Consider the following 17609-nt stretch of genomic DNA (forward strand, 5'->3'; position numbering starts at 1 on the left):
GTGGTTTAACTAATCTTTACCGTTATTTTATCTAACTTGAATTCTCCATTGGTTACAGCGCGGGTCGCAGAAGGCGGAACCACCTGGCACTGTACACGGATGACGACGGTCACGACCTGAGCGATCTGGGCATCGGCACTTCCAGCACCAAGAGCAGCCTCAGTGAGGACTGCGACACGCACAGCCTGGCCGTGAGTACCTATTGCATTAAATCTAAAATCGTATGCAGATTTTCTAAATATAAAAGTACAAAAAAGGTAAGGGGCCACTAAATTATAGTTTAGTGGAAATTATTATTAGATTTTGACGCACTCTCTGTTCATTTTGAATCGTCATGAATTGATAATTTTTAGATCTTTACAACAAAATTTTACCTCAGCCACGTAAAGAATTACAGAACCAAAATACATATAAAATTAATTAGATCTGCAACTATAATCGCTTGGAAAAACAAACAAAACATAGCAATGATCTTCTTAATTCCCTGAAATAATATCTTTTTAATATAACTAAATTGATCACAGAGCGACGGTATCGACCTGGATAAAAACCATTCAGACGTCGACAACCTGTCGAGTTGCGACAACAATCGCAAGCTTGGGTCCAGCGCCAACGAATACGACACTTGCACAACCACCACCATCAGCTCGCCCGAACCTGAGGAGTATACCTACGAGGGCGCTATCGAAGGCTACAAGTCTCGTATCATCTCGCAGACAAACAGCAATATCGTTAAAACACTCGTCACTGGCAAGGACAAGTCGCCAGAAAAGAACGGTGACGTCAACAGAATCCGAACGACTGTCAGCAACAAAATCGAAGAGAAAGTCTCGTCCTTCCAACAAGAAAGGGCCAACGACGCCAAGTTAGTGAAGAAAGACTTGCCTAAAGTCGACATACACAAGAGGCGGGAGCAGTTCGAGAGAGAAAACTCGCAGGAGCTAGCGAACAAGCCAAAACTACCAGATATTGCGAACAAAAAGTCAATAAAAGAAAGACTGTCTAGCTTAGAAAAATTCACTGAAGAGACACACGTGCAAAAAGTGATTAGCGACGCGACTAAACTACCCTCGGAGGTCAAGCCACTAAAGGAGCGCTTGTCTTCGCTCGAGAAAGTGAAGTCCAACGAACCAGAGAAGATAAAAAGGCTGTCCAACGGCGACCTCAGCAACACGAGGTCGCTCAAGGAACGCCTTAACAGTTTGAAATCGCAAACATCCGAGGAAGATGGTAAGATTGTAAAAACAGAGGTAAAAGACGTCTCGATGAGCCTAAAGGAACGTTTGTCTTGCCTCGACGCAGCTAAGAATAAGGAGATACCTAAGATATCTGTAGAAGAAGAAATAGCTCGTAATGAGAAGATTGACAAGATGGATGACTCGAAAGATAAACTTACAGACAGTTCTTTGAAATCGAGTCTATCTGGCATCGAAAGCCAAATGCAGAGCTTCTGCCGCTCTCTAGACAGTTTGGACATCAACGGCCAGACTTCACCCAATTCATTTGAAAGGGTGCAAAGTTTAGAAGACTTCGATTGCGCTGAAATGCAGAACAACACTGTGCCAAGCGACATCGAGACCGAAGATAGTGGCATTCACACCGCCAGAGATTCTTGCGCGCCTGCAGATGACATAGCTGACTTAACTCAGGTCGCATCTCCGATAGGCGAGTCTATGATTGAAGCTTCTGAATACGAGTCATCCAACGAAGACTGCGTCACTGTGGAGCAGCACAAGATGGAAGAAGAAAAAATACCTGAACCAATCCAGACGATAATCCAAGATGTAATCGTCGAAGAAGTCGAAGAGCAAGACAGCAAAGCAGATGACGACAGCGTGAGCCACTACGCGCAAGCCGTCTCACAGCCAGAAGAATCCAGTGCCGCCGAAGAAATCACAGAAATACACACAGACAAAGACGACGAAGACACACTTAAAAGTTTGGACAATCAAGACACAAGTGTAAGTCTGAATGAGCCTGTATCGACCGCGTCGGAAAGCGACACAATTGTGTTCGAAGGCAAAATGACTATACATTTGAACTTGAACGAAATTTGCAACAACATGAGCTCCGGTGCTGGGAATACTAACACAATCGCTACCACTAACAGCAAGAGCATGCCTATGGTAACTGTTTCTAACATCACTACTATTACTAACATATCACCAAAGAATTCCATTAAGACGCTAAAGAGCGACGCGCCCGAGGTGTCGTGCACTTCCCAGTGCTCGGTGCAGCGGGACGACATCCCCCCTAACCCTCCTAATGTAAATAATGATGTAACTAAACGTGGTATTGCAGACGGGGAAGCGGTAAGTACCTCGCAGGACTCGAACCCCTTCTGGGAGAAGAGGGGGAAGCGGTCCATTGAGCCGAACAGGAGGAAAACTATATTGTTCATTAACAATAAAGTAACAACGAAATCCGTAACCAATCCAAACGATAGGGCCTAATCCGTGAACGTTGCAATGTAGAGCATATCGAACGGAGGATATTTTTTAGATTTTTTTACGATCTACTGATCTCACCCCGCCATGAACCCCATCAGACTAATGTTAGCGTACTAATTAGTAATAAAGTAACAGGGCTAGGTCATCGTATGTGCTAAACAAACGGTCCTTATTCCTAGCACTGTCTGTAGTATACAGGGTTAGTAAGTGCCCAACAAATTCTAAATCCGTGGGGATTGTACTAAATTGCGTACTCATTTTGTAGTAGAAACAAAGTTTCGAATCGTATGACGTTCATATTACCATTCATTTTTTATCTATATAATAAATAAATCATAATCACAATTATTTTATTAACTAGTGATTTCATAATAATCATCAAATTTATAATTTAAAAAGAAATATAATCCATTTGTCATTATTATTCAATACATGTTAAATTCATTTTTATTTTATTTAAAATATAACAATATATGTATGTATATCGTATTTTTATAAAGCAGTACGTGATTTGGTACACCCCTATATTCATATACACATAGATATTAGAATCACATCACAATATACCCAAAAAGTGATACATCTGTAAAATTATATCAAATATATGTTACTACGTTACAAGTATGTTTTATTTATGTATTAATTACCTCCATATCTATAAAAATCACTACTTAGCGTATCATATCTTATGCAAACGGAATGTTATCTGTATAGCAAGCGAACTCTTAGTGCGCGAGAGATCGCCTTGGCGGGTAGGCATCATGGATAGTGCTAAAACATATTGAGTGTTCATTACTGGTGGCGGGCTAATGGATACAGGTATGTTCATTATGTGTGTATGTCTGTTGAGGAATTACATTAAGATCTACTTAAATAATTCACAAAATGTATGTTTAGAATTATAAAACATAGTAATTTTTTTTAAAATATTTTTTTATAATAATTCTTAGTCTTGTTCCTCAATCGATGTTTCGCTTATACTGACATTTACGAAGAGAAAAATGGTTTTTTATTAAAAAAATACGGTAGTGTGATTTTTAAATTAAAATTATTATGTAAATCTAAAGTTGCCATGTTTTTTTATGTGTAAATGATTATTTTATTGTCCAAGTATAATTTTAATTGTACGCGTCGTAAGACAGGTACAAAGTACAAACTGCAAAGGTCTATAATGTCGCGAATAATTACTATACTCAAGAAATATTACAGTAATAAATTATTTATCTTGAAGTAAATAAACATTACGTACACTGCAAGAAAGATTGCAAGAAAAAAGGACAAACATATCTCACTTCAGTTGCTAACATTTTTATTGCATTGTCATGTTACTGAAGATTCCTGATGCCAAATTAGGTGTAGTTTGTTCAATATATTGTGTAAAACAATGTTTGATCGGCGTCATCCGTGCGTCATGCGAGATAATATCAGCCTTATACTGCCTTTTTATTTTGTTTATAAAGCCTGTTTGTGGCCCCATTTCCTGATTCTTTAGCACTTCATTGAAATTGAGGCTAAAGTTATTTTGGTAACAAATCTGCTAGTTTTATTCAATTAATCTGGGAAGTATATTGGTTGGATATTTAATTTACGACGTAATGTTATGCTTTAGAATAAAGTGGGAATACGTACGTCGCTTTTTAAACACATTATTTACATACATATTTCATTAATAAATTATTTAAAGGATTCAAAAAAAAATCTATCTCCGACCAGTTGTAAAATAATATTTTGCCACAATTTTTTAAATCTCTTTTTAAATAAAAGTGACACGTTCTTAAAGTAAATCTTTTTTTGTTTTATATTGTTATCTGATTATGAAAATTAAATCATGGCCATTTTTCTCTCGTACAAATTAGCTTTGCATTTGCTTGTTCTCTCAATGCTTTCGCATGACACTATCATTTAACCTTTTGTTCTAATCTTCCTGTGTTGCCATATTTACAGTGTTGACACTTAAATTCGTTTTATTTCTATGACTTATTGACGTAACGGACGTTTTTTGTGTTTCTATTTTGTTTTAGTAATTTACAATTTTAAATTTGGAATGTTTAAAGTAATTATTTTGTATCCATTTTTAAATTACTAAAACAAAAACAACTTTTGTGTCGTTTATTAATTTGTTTAGCTTTTTCCTGATTATTTTTGTAACAATTTCGTTATTACTAATTGCGTATCTAAAATCCGATATAGTAATGACATTTTATTACATTACGATAAGTTATCAAGATTTTGTAATTATGAATCAGTTTCAATTTACTAGTAATATCTAACATTTGGACAACATTGGAAATAGCTCTAATATTACAAAGTCTATCCAAGTAGAAAAAGCAATTTCCAAGATGAAAAGATCGATATCCATAAAACACATCAATTTATTTTATCTTATCTGTTTGTTATCTGTCTCATCGTGATGATAGATAAATTCAGAAACAAACGCATTTACTGTTTCTATTATTTAACAATGGAAAATCTAGGCAGTTGAGAATCAAATGACATTACCGTCAGTAAAATTACACATTGTCCGGTATTTTTTAAGACAACGTGTATAGGGACAAGCTTGTCGGCATATCGAGCATAAATTCCAACCCCTGATAAGTGACTATACTGACTATACTCGTATTGCGAAATATGTAGTTTTATAATCAGTCCGTGGCATCAAATTCAGTACCTGACGTTTACTCAGATACAGCAGAAGATCAATGATGCAATAAATATTTTATTTCTGCAACAACCTATCAATCAGAAAACGCAAAATAATCATTACTATTTACAAAATTTGATTACCATATCGGATTTAAAAGATACGCAACGACATACCGAACATGCAGTAACAAAATCCAAATCCTCAGGTTTTAGACGCACTGGAGTTAGCATTCAAAGAGCTAGATTCAGAAGACAGCGCAACAATGGAAGACCAGAACGATAAAGACAATGATTTTAACATCCACAAGAAGATTTCGGTAACGCCGCTCTATGAGAATATTGATATCTTCTATCAGAACACTGTGGATGACGAAGCGTTCCCTCTGGACATGCCGGCGAATGTTCTAGAACCTCCGAAAGAGAAGCCACCTCCGCCGCCAACTGATGATGGACAGGACGATGAACTGCTTGGAAATGTGAGTTGATATTATTATTTTAAAGTAGGAATAAAATGATGGCATATTGCTGCAAAAAGCGGCGATAGCTTAGTTGGGTGTGGAACAGACTGCCAAGACGAATGTTCGCTGACCTCTGACTAATCTAAAAAAATTCATGTGTGTATTCTTTGTGAATTTATTGTTCGCTTTAACGGTGAAGGAAAACATAGTGAAGAAATCTGCACATCTGAGAAGTTCTTTATAGGAATTTCGAAAGTGTGTGAAGTCTACCAATCCGCACTAGGCCAGCTCGGTGGACTAAGGCCTAATCCCTCTCAGTAGTAGAGGAGGCCCGTGCTCAGCAGTGGGCAAGTATATAATACAGGGCTGATATTATTATTATTATTATATTATTATATTTCTGCTTGCCTGAAATAAAACAGAGCCTTAGTTCAATACATACGAGGCCGGACAGGCTTTATGACCTAGTGAACTAATTTACCTAATTTAAGGCAAAAACATATAGTAATCATAGCTTTATTCAACCATGTTCTGATGGCTAATTTCTAATTCATCCGTCAGGGAAACTTTAGGCACACGAGCTCAGCGCGCCGCATCAAGAAGGAGATCAGGAACAAGCGCACCAGCTTCCTCGGTATCGAGGGTCAGGTGGACGACAGCTACCTCGACGTCGCTCTAACCCTGGCTCCGAGACCAGACATCACTTCCTTCCTCCAAGAAGAGACGAAGATCGAGAAACTGTTGTACAAAAAGACGCTGTCCCATGATGATGCTAAATTGAGAGAGAGCAGGGATTCTGGGGTGGATGTGGACCGAGGACCTTCAGCTGAAGCCTGGTATAAGGGACAGTCATCCCCGGAGACCTCGAACCCTCACAGCAGACAGAATAGCGAGGTAAGTGGAATTATTAAATTTTAGCAATATTATTTTAACGAAATCGACAAACTCGCAAACAAATACATTATACCTAACAGGTCACATAATAACTGCTAATCCTATAACTAATAATATAAACGTAAAAAAGGGACGACGGATTTTTTTGATGCACAGCATCATATAGGTATATATGTACATACAGAGTATCACGTCTCTAGCCCATAGGGGTAGGCAGCGACTATGGATTGCCACTTTGCACGATTCTAGCATACTTCTTGCACTTCCTCCACCTTCATCAATCTTTTTATGCATTCCCGCTGGTTCCGGATACTTTTGACAACCAAAATATTTTAGTTTCCCACAAACTATTGTGTCAATGGGAAAATTAAATCCACGCTGCTACGTTAAAAGCCAGTAATTGACAGCGCCAAGAAGTCTCTTCAAATTTACTGAACCAAATATATTATGACATAGTAACCTGGATACAAAGTGAAAAATATTGTGTAAAACAAGTGATGTACACGCTCCGTTATCACTTACACCACTTCAAACTTATCACATATATGCTCTTCGAGTGCAGTGGCAATATACTAAAATATTTCTTATTTACATTCGCATTCTTTCAATGGTTTTAGTATCCTATGTCCCTTTTATTGTCTGCGGATATAATCACCAACTTTTATTACTTTTATTACTGATCACCAACCATCCTAACTCCAAACAGTTTCTATCTTATTAAATCAGCCAAAATTAATCTTGTTTATTAATACTAATATAAATGTAAATGTTTTTGGAGATGTTAAGATGTTCGTAACTCTACAACTCCTGAATGGATTTGGACGAAATTTGAAGTCCAGAATTAACATATAGGCTATTTAGTTGAAATTTTACATTACGAAAGACCCGTCAAACGGGGGGAGCTGCGAGCAAAACCTAGTTTAACAAACTAACAACAACAAATGTGGTTCCAGCCGTACACGCATGTGACAGTAACATCAGACGAGGAGGAATCCTCGAAGAACAAGTTTGCGTCAAACCTAAACAACAAGTTGTCAGAGCTCGCACCGACGGACAAGATCGAAACGCTTGACAAAAAGTTACAACAGCAACAGGTAAACACATAAACTTCCTGGAGCTAGGGGGTGCATCAAGATCTTTGGGTATATATATTTTTAGGTGGTAAGGTGAATGCGTCAAGACTATCATATATCCCTGAGGGATAGCTTAGGGGCTTAGATCCCTGGACATATTTGTGTAGTATCGAGATTATGAGTAATTGGGCACAAATTCCTAATTCCAGTTTTTTATCCTCTAAAACTTCTGCAATCTAATGCCTAAATTGGCGTTGAACTCCATTTCATTGGTTTCAAACCTCGGTACTTGGCCGATGAGGTGACAGTTTATTGTATATATTTAATATTGGCAACACTGCGTGTATATTTTCTATTCTCTCTTACTTTCACACTTGCAAAATATTTTTTTTTATTCTACCTTTCTTTTATTATAGTCCGAAATTGCATTAAAATGTACATATGTTAATATAACTTTATTACATATGGGCTCAAGGACGCAGTGTTGTGTTAAAGTAAATGTTACAGCAAAAGTGAACAAAAACACTACCAGAATTAGAACAAGTTAAGATTAGATTTCGCGCATCATTTTGCGACAAACTGATAGATCGTGCATTGACCTGACAGCTGATTTTATTTTGCATCATAGTTCGTAATATTTCTTTGTCATAGTCTGCCTTTATTTCCTAAGATTTGAAAAAGGTTGAACATATTAAGGGCTCAAAATTACCCTTATTTATAGAAAAATAAGCCATTACGACATTCGATAAGTGTAATAAGGAACGTACTTTTCAAATTACCTTTAATTTGATGTGGGTTGTGCCCTTAGAATTTTAAGTGACACCTAAGAGTTCGTATTTATGCTATATTTAATGATTTGATTTGACACTGCTAATACATTTAAATCAATAAAAGAGCTGAGCTTAGTACTGCAATAGACTTATACCTTGTAAGAAAATCTTCAGGGGCAAATTTAATTGCTTTGTGACAAAGTTGGGCTCTACCATTTTGTTTATCGGGTATTATACCACAAGATATAATACAAGTAGATGATTCTCCCTTGTGGTCATATGCAGTGTCAAGTTAAAATTAAAACTATAATTCTTCACAACATTTCGATTTCAGTGAAATGATATTGGCAGAAGACTTTATAATATGTATATATGTTTATAATATTTAGTTATTTAAAATATTTAAATACAGTTTAAGTGAGTGGCAAATGCTTGTTTGAAGGAAACTAAGAATAGACAATAATATAAGGTTGTCTATTAATTTTGTTTATTATAAGTATGATTAAAAAAAAAATGATTATGACTTGATTTTTTTCCTTTCATAAATATAAGCATTTGCCAAGTTCTTAACACTGCGAAGCTTTAGAAATTGTATGCTAGTAAATCGCTTTATATTAAGGGAAAGGTTAGCTATCACGTCATTTCCTTTGCAATATATTCCTCTAACTTGATTTCGACAGCAAAATATCTCCATTCGAGACCTTATAGTTTTATGAAAAAAAAAAAATACTTATAACTTAATATATAAGGTTTGGTTTAGGTCATTTTATTTGCACAAATTAGTATATCCACCTCACTTGAATAAAGTATAATCAATTTAAGTAAGTATCTCAAAAATATATCAAAATATAAAATGACGTACACCAATCAAAAGGACTCATACGCCTATGTAAAATTGTATTACTAGTGTAAAAAAATATTTGCTGTCATAATCAAGGTAATGCGCACAAAATTCTTTAAACTGTACTATTTATAGTTAAGTAATCTGGAAGGGGAAATACACTGCACTGTATACGCTTCTAAAGCACTAAATATAGACACTTCGCAACATCATCCATTTTGGATAAGGTGGGTCTATGTAAATAACTCCGAATATCGCTAACATTACAAATATAAATGTAATTTTATAGTAATATATCTATGGTCACAATGTTGCCAATTAAAAATGTTAAGTGGTACATCAGGCTGCTATTAACAAAGCTTACACTTGCTTATGTAACTAATACACACAAAAGATCTATATATTTAAGCGCCATTTTCCTTGTAGTACTCTAGTTTGATTACACTATGTTATATTCTGTTACAATAAATGTTATTTATATTTAAACGAATATTGACTTTTATTTTTGCACTGCATGGTTATGCACTGTAGTTATTTTAAGTTGTTGAATCCAGGGCTGGATTCAGAAGGAATGGGGGAGGCATGGCCCCCGAATCTAGTCTCAATTGTCTACAGATATTGTAAGTCATGAAGTTCCAGTGTTCTGGATTCGTGCTATGCTATATATATTTATATGCTATGTAAACATAATGACAACTCAAACTTCATTGATTAATTTTTGTGTTCTTATATGATTAATTCTATACTATTTACGCATCGCTAAATCATTTTATCAAAATAGACATAGCCTTATGTCATTTACAAAACAATCATTTAATTCATGTTTTACTAACAGACGATGCCTAAATATAATCATTCGCCATTTGATGTGTGTGTAAATAACAATAAAAGATGGCCGCCGTGGCTTAACTTTGCAGGCGTGTGGCACTAACGAGGATTGGCCTGACGGGCATTGTGATGACGCTCATACCAAGGTGACTGCTGTTTTATCATCCTAGCGGTATATAGCAATAGCTACTTTAACAAACCTAATTAGCCAGTATGCTTGTAACATTAAATAACCAAGTAAAGGCGTCGTATACATCTTGACTTGGAGATCGAAAATAATAATTATAGACTCAAATAAGTAATCATTATTGAGTTTTAAAAGATAAGGATTTTGCTTCATTGGAAACCAATTGGAATAAACAAATGATGAAGTACCTTGAAAATATAGGGCATTTGCCCTGTAATGTAGGTACAAATGCTACCCTGCGTATTTGTTATTGAGTACTTTAGTATACTAAAAATAGAGTAAGTAAGCAATGCAAGCTATACTGATTGTAATAATTGCAATGTGCCGCTAGATAATTACATAATATATCAGTTTATAGCACAATATGATAAATATTTATATTCTGTAAAAGAATATAAGGTTTAAATGTGCATATAAACTTTCATTATTTACTAACACGTGAAGATATGCCTTTTATATTTGATATAAAAAAAGAGAAGTAAGTAACATAACAAAATATTTGTTATGTAAATGTGACCTAATACTTATCACCATCATTAGCGTTATAAAACAATTTTAAATAATTGGCATTAGTTGTGCTTTTACGAAAAGGGAATCTGGACAGACCCTAAGATACTGTATTTTTGTAGTATAGACATAAAGGCATATCTAAACATTAAATAATAAGAATCATGAATTAATGTATACTAACAACATGCTAGCTTTAAAGCCTTGCACTGAATATTATCGATATAAAATGTTATTAATAATTATTCGGCCGTAGATTTTGAGTAGCGTAAAAAAAATATTTGTCTAAATTAAGTTATGAGTACCTTAGTCAATTTTCATTAATAAGATATTTACAAGGTTTTTTCAATCCAATAGAAAATTGAAATTGACGTTAAAAAATAGAACAGATATACTTAACTATTCGAAATTTTAAATGGTATTCAAAATCTCCGGCTTATACAATCATAACCGGGACCATAAAACTGACATACGAACCACTACAGGAAGTCCTTCGCTTCGAGAGGGAACTCCTGCAACTAGAACAAGAAGAACTCCGCAGACAGAGGGAAAACCTCCTCCGAGACCAGAACCGAATCATCCAGAAATCAGTCCAAGACGTATCGATGCCAGAAAAGCCTATAAACCGGCCGAAATTCGCCCAAAACTACAGGCATTCGATGCCCAATCTACTTCTAAGCGAGACATACTCGCCAGTCAGTCCGGTTGTTCACGAAAGAGTTGTTGATGATAAACGTAAGCCGTTCGTGTCTGAGGAGCATATTCAGAGGCATTTTGGAGTGGAGGAGAGCAGGAGGGTGCTATACGATGAGAGGAAGGTGGAAGCGAGAAGGATGGCGGCTCGAGTGCAGCCTGTACCGCCGCCCAAGGCGAGGAATCGGGAGTCAATTGAGAGGGAGATTACTATGAGGTAACTGGGTTTGTTTCATTCCCAATAACAATAGTATAATATAACTTGGAGATACTGTAAATTAATATCTTACTCAGTGTTTAAAATTGAATATCAGGGGACAGAACTCATTACCAAAAAGTGCGTGCCCTGGTGGCACCCCTTCCTGCCTTTTCGGAAATAAAGGCCTGATGTGTTCGTGTGTTTAATACTTAGACTATAAAATATTTAATCGACGGTCGTTTTACAACATCTCAGTAAAATCGAGTGAGATGGGGGATGTTATTTTTTTTATTTGATGTAGAAAGTGACCACTTGACTTCATGTTACGCTACTCTGCAAGACCATACAGAGTAGTAATATATTTGGTTGTAACTTCCAGGAGTAGTCGCGTCCCGTCAGCGGTGGAGTACGTGAACGTGGAGCGTGCGCCGGCGCAGCTCCGACCGAAGCCTCCCCCGCCGCCACAGCCCAGCGCCAACGGGACCTACCACCCCATGACCAGGCACACGCTGCAGGTTACAACTTACCAATATTATTAACGAGGTGTTAATTGGGATGATTGTTAATTTATTTCATATGGTTTAAAGAACAGAAAATGTTTTGCTTAATGGGCTTTACGCCTGCTTATAAATAATAGCAACGACATCTAAAAGTTTGAGCTAAATATAGTATTTAACAAGGCGTTGCACTTGCCACCTTGCTATATATATGATATATCATAAGGCTCGATAATTACACTAGCTTCAACAAACAATGCTTTTCGGTGGTAGTAGTGCTCATAGTAAATATAAATACTCTGCAACACACTCTCGTATCACCCAGTAAGATTCCAAAACAATTCATCAAAACTCCATTCTGTCTTTACGAGGATTATTAACATTGCAATGTTAATTTGTGCAGGCGCTGAGCGCTGCGCCGACCAACAAGCTCATCTCTAGCTCGGAGTGGATGCAGCCGCGCACCGCCCGCCTGCAGCGACCCGCCAACTACAACTACAACCAGCACTGGCTCATACAGGTACGGACTCGGCTCGACTGGCCTAGTACTTACTTAACTAGTCCTTATAGAAAACTGGTGTGTAGTAGCAGACAGATATTAAGATCCTGAAATCATTGGTTCATTTCCACATCGCTTACCTATCGCGAAATGCTTTTAATTTTTTCTGGGATTATGTACAGATTTACCATAAGGTGATTTTGTATACCATCCTTTTGCTTTAAATATTTACAAATGGTGTGAAGACTGTAGACGATTGGTCGGTGGAGTAGACAAGACTGCGTTTAAGTAGGCGCCCTGTTGGCATTCTACTTTATCGAATAAAGTAGCTGGTGGCGAATAAATGTGGACTCTTTAAACGTATAGATGGTACTTATGATTTGGGGATCCCTACGAGCAATTATAGACGGCTATATTATTATAATAAAAACACGAATAAAAGGCAAAGTTATAAAGTATGTTTTCGGGTGTTGTTTCCAGGAAGCAGAGCAGCGTCGCCTGGAGGAGCAGCGCGGCAAGCTCCGCGCGGCGCAGCGACACTCCTACCACGACGCCGCGCCCGCGCACAACAACCTGCTCGCCGGCACGCTCAGCACCAGGTAACCACCACACACCTGGATATATTTTGTACTTACAGTAAACTGATTTCCATTGTACCTGATGATAAGTGAAATTCGCGAACATGTTTTAACGAGAGATAATCACTAGTTTACACAATTATGTCGATCAGGGGCTTTATTCTCTATCCCGCACGTTATTTTAACCGTGCGTAACAAGCACATAACACAACACATCATGTTTAGGACTATAGAAATTTGGCTTACAGAATACCATTCCACGCACATTTCTCGAAGATAACATGACACGGCCGCGTTACACGTTTACACTATCATACAGAATAAGGGCCCAGTTCGAAACCGAATATACAGCATTACTTTGGAATGTTAATATAGCAACGATAATCGCTGACCGGGCGGCTAGAAATATTCTATAACTAGCCTTGAGTCATCTTTGTAATGTTACTTGAAAAGTTGCCCGATATGGTAATAAAACTTAAGACTTTTGATCCACAACTCAAATTATACGTTAATTTAACAACATACCATTTAATTCGGCAGTCAACAGCAGCTGTCTCCCGAAGTGAAGAGGTCCGTGCAGGAGGCTCGTGACGACAAACTGCTGAGCGTTAGCGGACGGAGGAAGTGCTCCCACTGTGGGAAGGAATTGGGTGAGATAATTGCTAAAGTTAAATTAAAACAGTTATTTATAGTATATGAAACGTATGTCTCATTGTCTACGCGATTTGTAAGAGTTTTTTTTTAGAGAAAAATATCGCTACTTTATTTATTGATAGTGAGCGCTGCGCCTGTGAGTATTCCGATAGCAATAGTTGTGTTGAAGTTATAACGTATTACTTGAAATTGGATTGTGATTGTCATTCCAAGATGTAATATTCTTCTCATATTATTTAGTTATTTCTCTGGGTACACTATACACTAGGCTTTTACTAAATCACGACAGACGAAATCACAAAGGTTGGTACTTATCCAGCTTGAGTTAACTATCCAAAAACTAGAAACTTATTGAATTTAGTTTTAACAAAATAAATATTAGCAAAGGCCTCTAACGATGTTTTTATTATAATGAATGTGAACATTTTGTGTCAGGTCGCGGCGCGGCGATGATCATCGAGTCGCTGTCGCTGTGCTACCACGTGTGGTGCTTCACGTGCGCGGTGTGCGGCGCGCGGCTCGGCGACGGCTCGGCGGGCGCCGACGTGCGCGTGCGCAACCAGCGCCTGCACTGCCGCCACTGCCACTCCGCCGACGACGGCCGCAAGTACTCGCGCGTCTAGACACTACCGACCACGCGTGCGGCCGCGGCTACAACTGAAACTAAGCAGAACAGACAACTATTAATTAGAGCGACTAGTCGCGTGTTGTGTCGGCAGCTCCGAGAGTACCTATAATCTCCTCTAGGCGACTAATAGCAAGCCAGTGGTACCCTAAGGACTACTTCCGACAAGGACAGTAAGAACCCGCAAGTAATTGCATTTCAATGTGACTTGCTGTGTAATGGAATGTTTTAATTCGCCGACTAGCGAATAGTGCGTTCAATGACTACTGACTAGCAATATTAGTGACTGAATTTTGTGTGTATGCTGTGAGTAACATATTGAGGGAGCATAAAGATCATTATTTAGTCGAAATATCAAACTAACGTATAGAAATATATTAATAACTTGGTCAATAGTGGGACTATATTATTTAAACTATTTGATATGACAATAAAATACATTGAATGTATAAATATTAAGGTGTCTGCCAACTAACGAAGCAATTATGCTTAGGAAGAAAGACGTAACAGAGACACAGAGTTGGAAAACGACTATTGTGTTGCAAAAGTCCACGGACTCGTATGTCGATATTTAGATATAAATTGCACCGACTATTGCCAAATACCATATATTTTGTTAAATGTGAATATTATGTAACTAACTCTTGTATCCTTATTAATTGGTAGGTTATAGACACAGCGCGATAGTTCCCTACCGCGTTGCTTGTCCGTGTCAACGCAAGTTTCCAAAACGTCTAAGCGACTCAGCCAGCTCTGAGACAGCTACTGCACGCTTTTGTTCGTTCTCATTCGTTCTTTCCAGACGTTTCATTCGCGTTTAAACCGAGCCTTGTGGCCACTACGGCCGGAATTTCACATTTCATTTCGGACTATATTGTGCCATGCCATTCATCTTAAAGTACATAGATATTCAAATATATTTTGCGAATTGGATTTTTTCAAATTATGAAGAAAAATGTGTAATATTTTGTAAATAGATTTTAATTTATATATTATTAAGTGTTAATTAGCTTTAATAGATATATTCTAGTTTAATACGTTTGATTGTAATCCAAAAATTTTCTTGATTTATTGTGTTTTGTTTGTACTATAACTAACACGGTACGGTATATACTGGTGACGTCTCCGGCACCGCAATAATGTAATTATGTTAATGTTTGAACAATATGTACATTATATATCTTTGTAAGCTCCAAAATGTGTAACAATAAATATTTTCAATTATTACATTATACTTTTATTTGAATCACCTAATGCAGAAATCTTCTTTTACAATGCTATCATAGTTGGATGTTGCAAGACATTCGTAATAAAAACTCGATTCAAGATTTAATCTTGGTGTGCAACTATTGCATATTTATGCATTTGATTTAAAAATAGCTTGAAATTAAACCTAAGGTTGGTATTTATAAGAATCATTGGTGCAAGGACACTACTAAAAATAAATAAAGTGTCCACACCTACAGCAAGCAATACGCTTCAATTACCAGAAGTGTTTATGCCACCCACTACTAAATAACATACGGATAAAGTAGGAATGTGGGTTTTTAACAAAAAAATTGGTTACGTAACTAATAATATTCAGAAATAACTACAACCCGCCGCGTTTAGAAGTTTTTTATTCGAAAATACGACTAGTTGTGTTAGTCAAGTCGTCTAGTCGTACATTCGCCAAGGTCTAAATCACATAATATAATTACAGGACATTTTTTGGGCAGGGCATACATATTATGCTATATAAAAAAAAAACATAGTAATTAATATTACATATTATATGGTCAAAATCACTTAAAAAATAACTAAACACATTTTTTTCTCCTCTAACTATGACGGGATAATTCCTTCGTTATATCAAGTAAGACAGATATGTATTAAGTTGCATAAATTATAATTTTAGCGGTATTTTCATCATAAAATTAATGAAACAATGTCCACATTATAAAAAAAAAAATAACCAAAGTAAAGATAACGTGTAAAAATATGATGTTTAATGTTTTTCTATATGTATTATAAATTGCAAATAGATCGCTTCTAAATGTATGGTTAAATTGCTGTTTAGCAGGGGATACCGCCTTATGTAAATATAACACTGCAAGTTGCTTCCTCACTTTATCAATGATTTGCATCAAATACTGCGTAGATATCCCGAGCGTCTAAGCAAGGAATTAATGAGGAATAGGGTCGTTGTTGCAAATTTCTAAATAACTGTGTTGATATCCTAGTAAAGTACTTATGAATTATAATATTGCACGGGTAACCCGCACTACGTATTTATTAACGGAGCGAATGATACCTATTTATAAGTTGTAGGTAGCTAGTTATACGTAGGTTAATAGCGATATAATGCTAAACTGATTCTGGGGCTATTTCATATTTATCTTCCACTAGCCCTTGCCCGCAGCTCTGGCCGCGTGATAACGTTTTTTCCGGGATAAAAAGCTTATAGCACTCAGGAGTATCTAATGTAGCTTCCTATTTGTAAAAGAATCTTCAAGATCGGTTCAGTGTTTCCAGAGAAAAGAAAACAAACTTACAAACTTTTCTTTTTTATAATATTCATCATTATTTCAGCCGGGAATCGTCCACTGCTGGACTTAGGCCTCCCCCATTGAGCGCCACAGGGACCGGTTCTGACCCACCCTCATCCATTGGACTCCGGCGACCTTCACCAGGTCTTCGGTCCATATTATAATATTAGTAGGTATAAATTATTGTAAAATGTAAAAAATAGTTTCTAAGAGAAAATCTCCGCCCCACAACTACGATTTTAAATATTCTTTGATATAAATTACGTAGATATGTTATTTCTAAGTAGTCTATATTAATTCTCTTATAATTTTATTTCGAGAAAAAATTATCACGCCTATGGAACATAAAAACCGAAGTAGTCATTGACGACATTTACCTATATAAAAAAATTCCGCGCGGAATAGAAATGTTTGACATAGAATAAAAGCTGTAGAACAAGGATTCGGTGTATCCTTGATACATAATAGTTTATTCAGATGTTATCATCAGGAAGTAAGTCGTGTTGAACGCCTATTAATTTTCATAAACAGCGATTTACGTAAACGGTGCGATTGTACGCTTCCTTTGTTATTCTCGGCATCCTATTACGTTTCATGAACGTTTGTCATCTTCGCAGTTTACTGATCATTGATTTTTTATTGAATGTCTAATGATACAGTAAGGATTAAATTTATGCTGGATACG

General features: G+C 36.6%; 1 protein-coding gene across 5 annotated transcripts in view; it reads left to right on the forward strand.

The window, feature by feature from the left end:
* The window catches only part of LOC115440910 (LIM domain only protein 7), a 168657-nt gene extending 153034 nt beyond the window's left edge, over window positions 1–15623 (forward strand). For 3 of the 5 annotated variants that reach the window (XM_030165412.2, XM_030165410.2, XM_030165411.2), the window contains 12 exons: window positions 59–191; window positions 525–2126; window positions 5300–5569; window positions 6113–6445; window positions 7399–7539; window positions 10047–10103; window positions 11137–11561; window positions 11923–12058; window positions 12444–12560; window positions 13020–13138; window positions 13658–13767; window positions 14207–15623. In XM_030165412.2, the coding sequence (XP_030021272.2) occupies window positions 59–191; window positions 525–2126; window positions 5300–5569; window positions 6113–6445; window positions 7399–7539; window positions 10047–10103; window positions 11137–11561; window positions 11923–12058; window positions 12444–12560; window positions 13020–13138; window positions 13658–13767; window positions 14207–14394 (3631 nt within the window). In that variant the 3' untranslated portion in view covers window positions 14395–15623. The remainder of the gene's footprint in view (window positions 1–58; window positions 192–524; window positions 2127–5299; window positions 5570–6112; window positions 6446–7398; window positions 7540–10046; window positions 10104–11136; window positions 11562–11922; window positions 12059–12443; window positions 12561–13019; window positions 13139–13657; window positions 13768–14206) is intronic. The other 2 variants (XM_030165413.2, XM_030165415.2) reach the window with 2 other exon arrangements.
* The last annotated feature ends 1986 nt before the right edge of the window (window positions 15624–17609 follow it).

This window comes from Manduca sexta, chromosome 6, assembly GCF_014839805.1.
Source record: "Manduca sexta isolate Smith_Timp_Sample1 chromosome 6, JHU_Msex_v1.0, whole genome shotgun sequence".
Lineage (NCBI taxonomy): Eukaryota > Metazoa > Arthropoda > Insecta > Lepidoptera > Sphingidae > Manduca > Manduca sexta.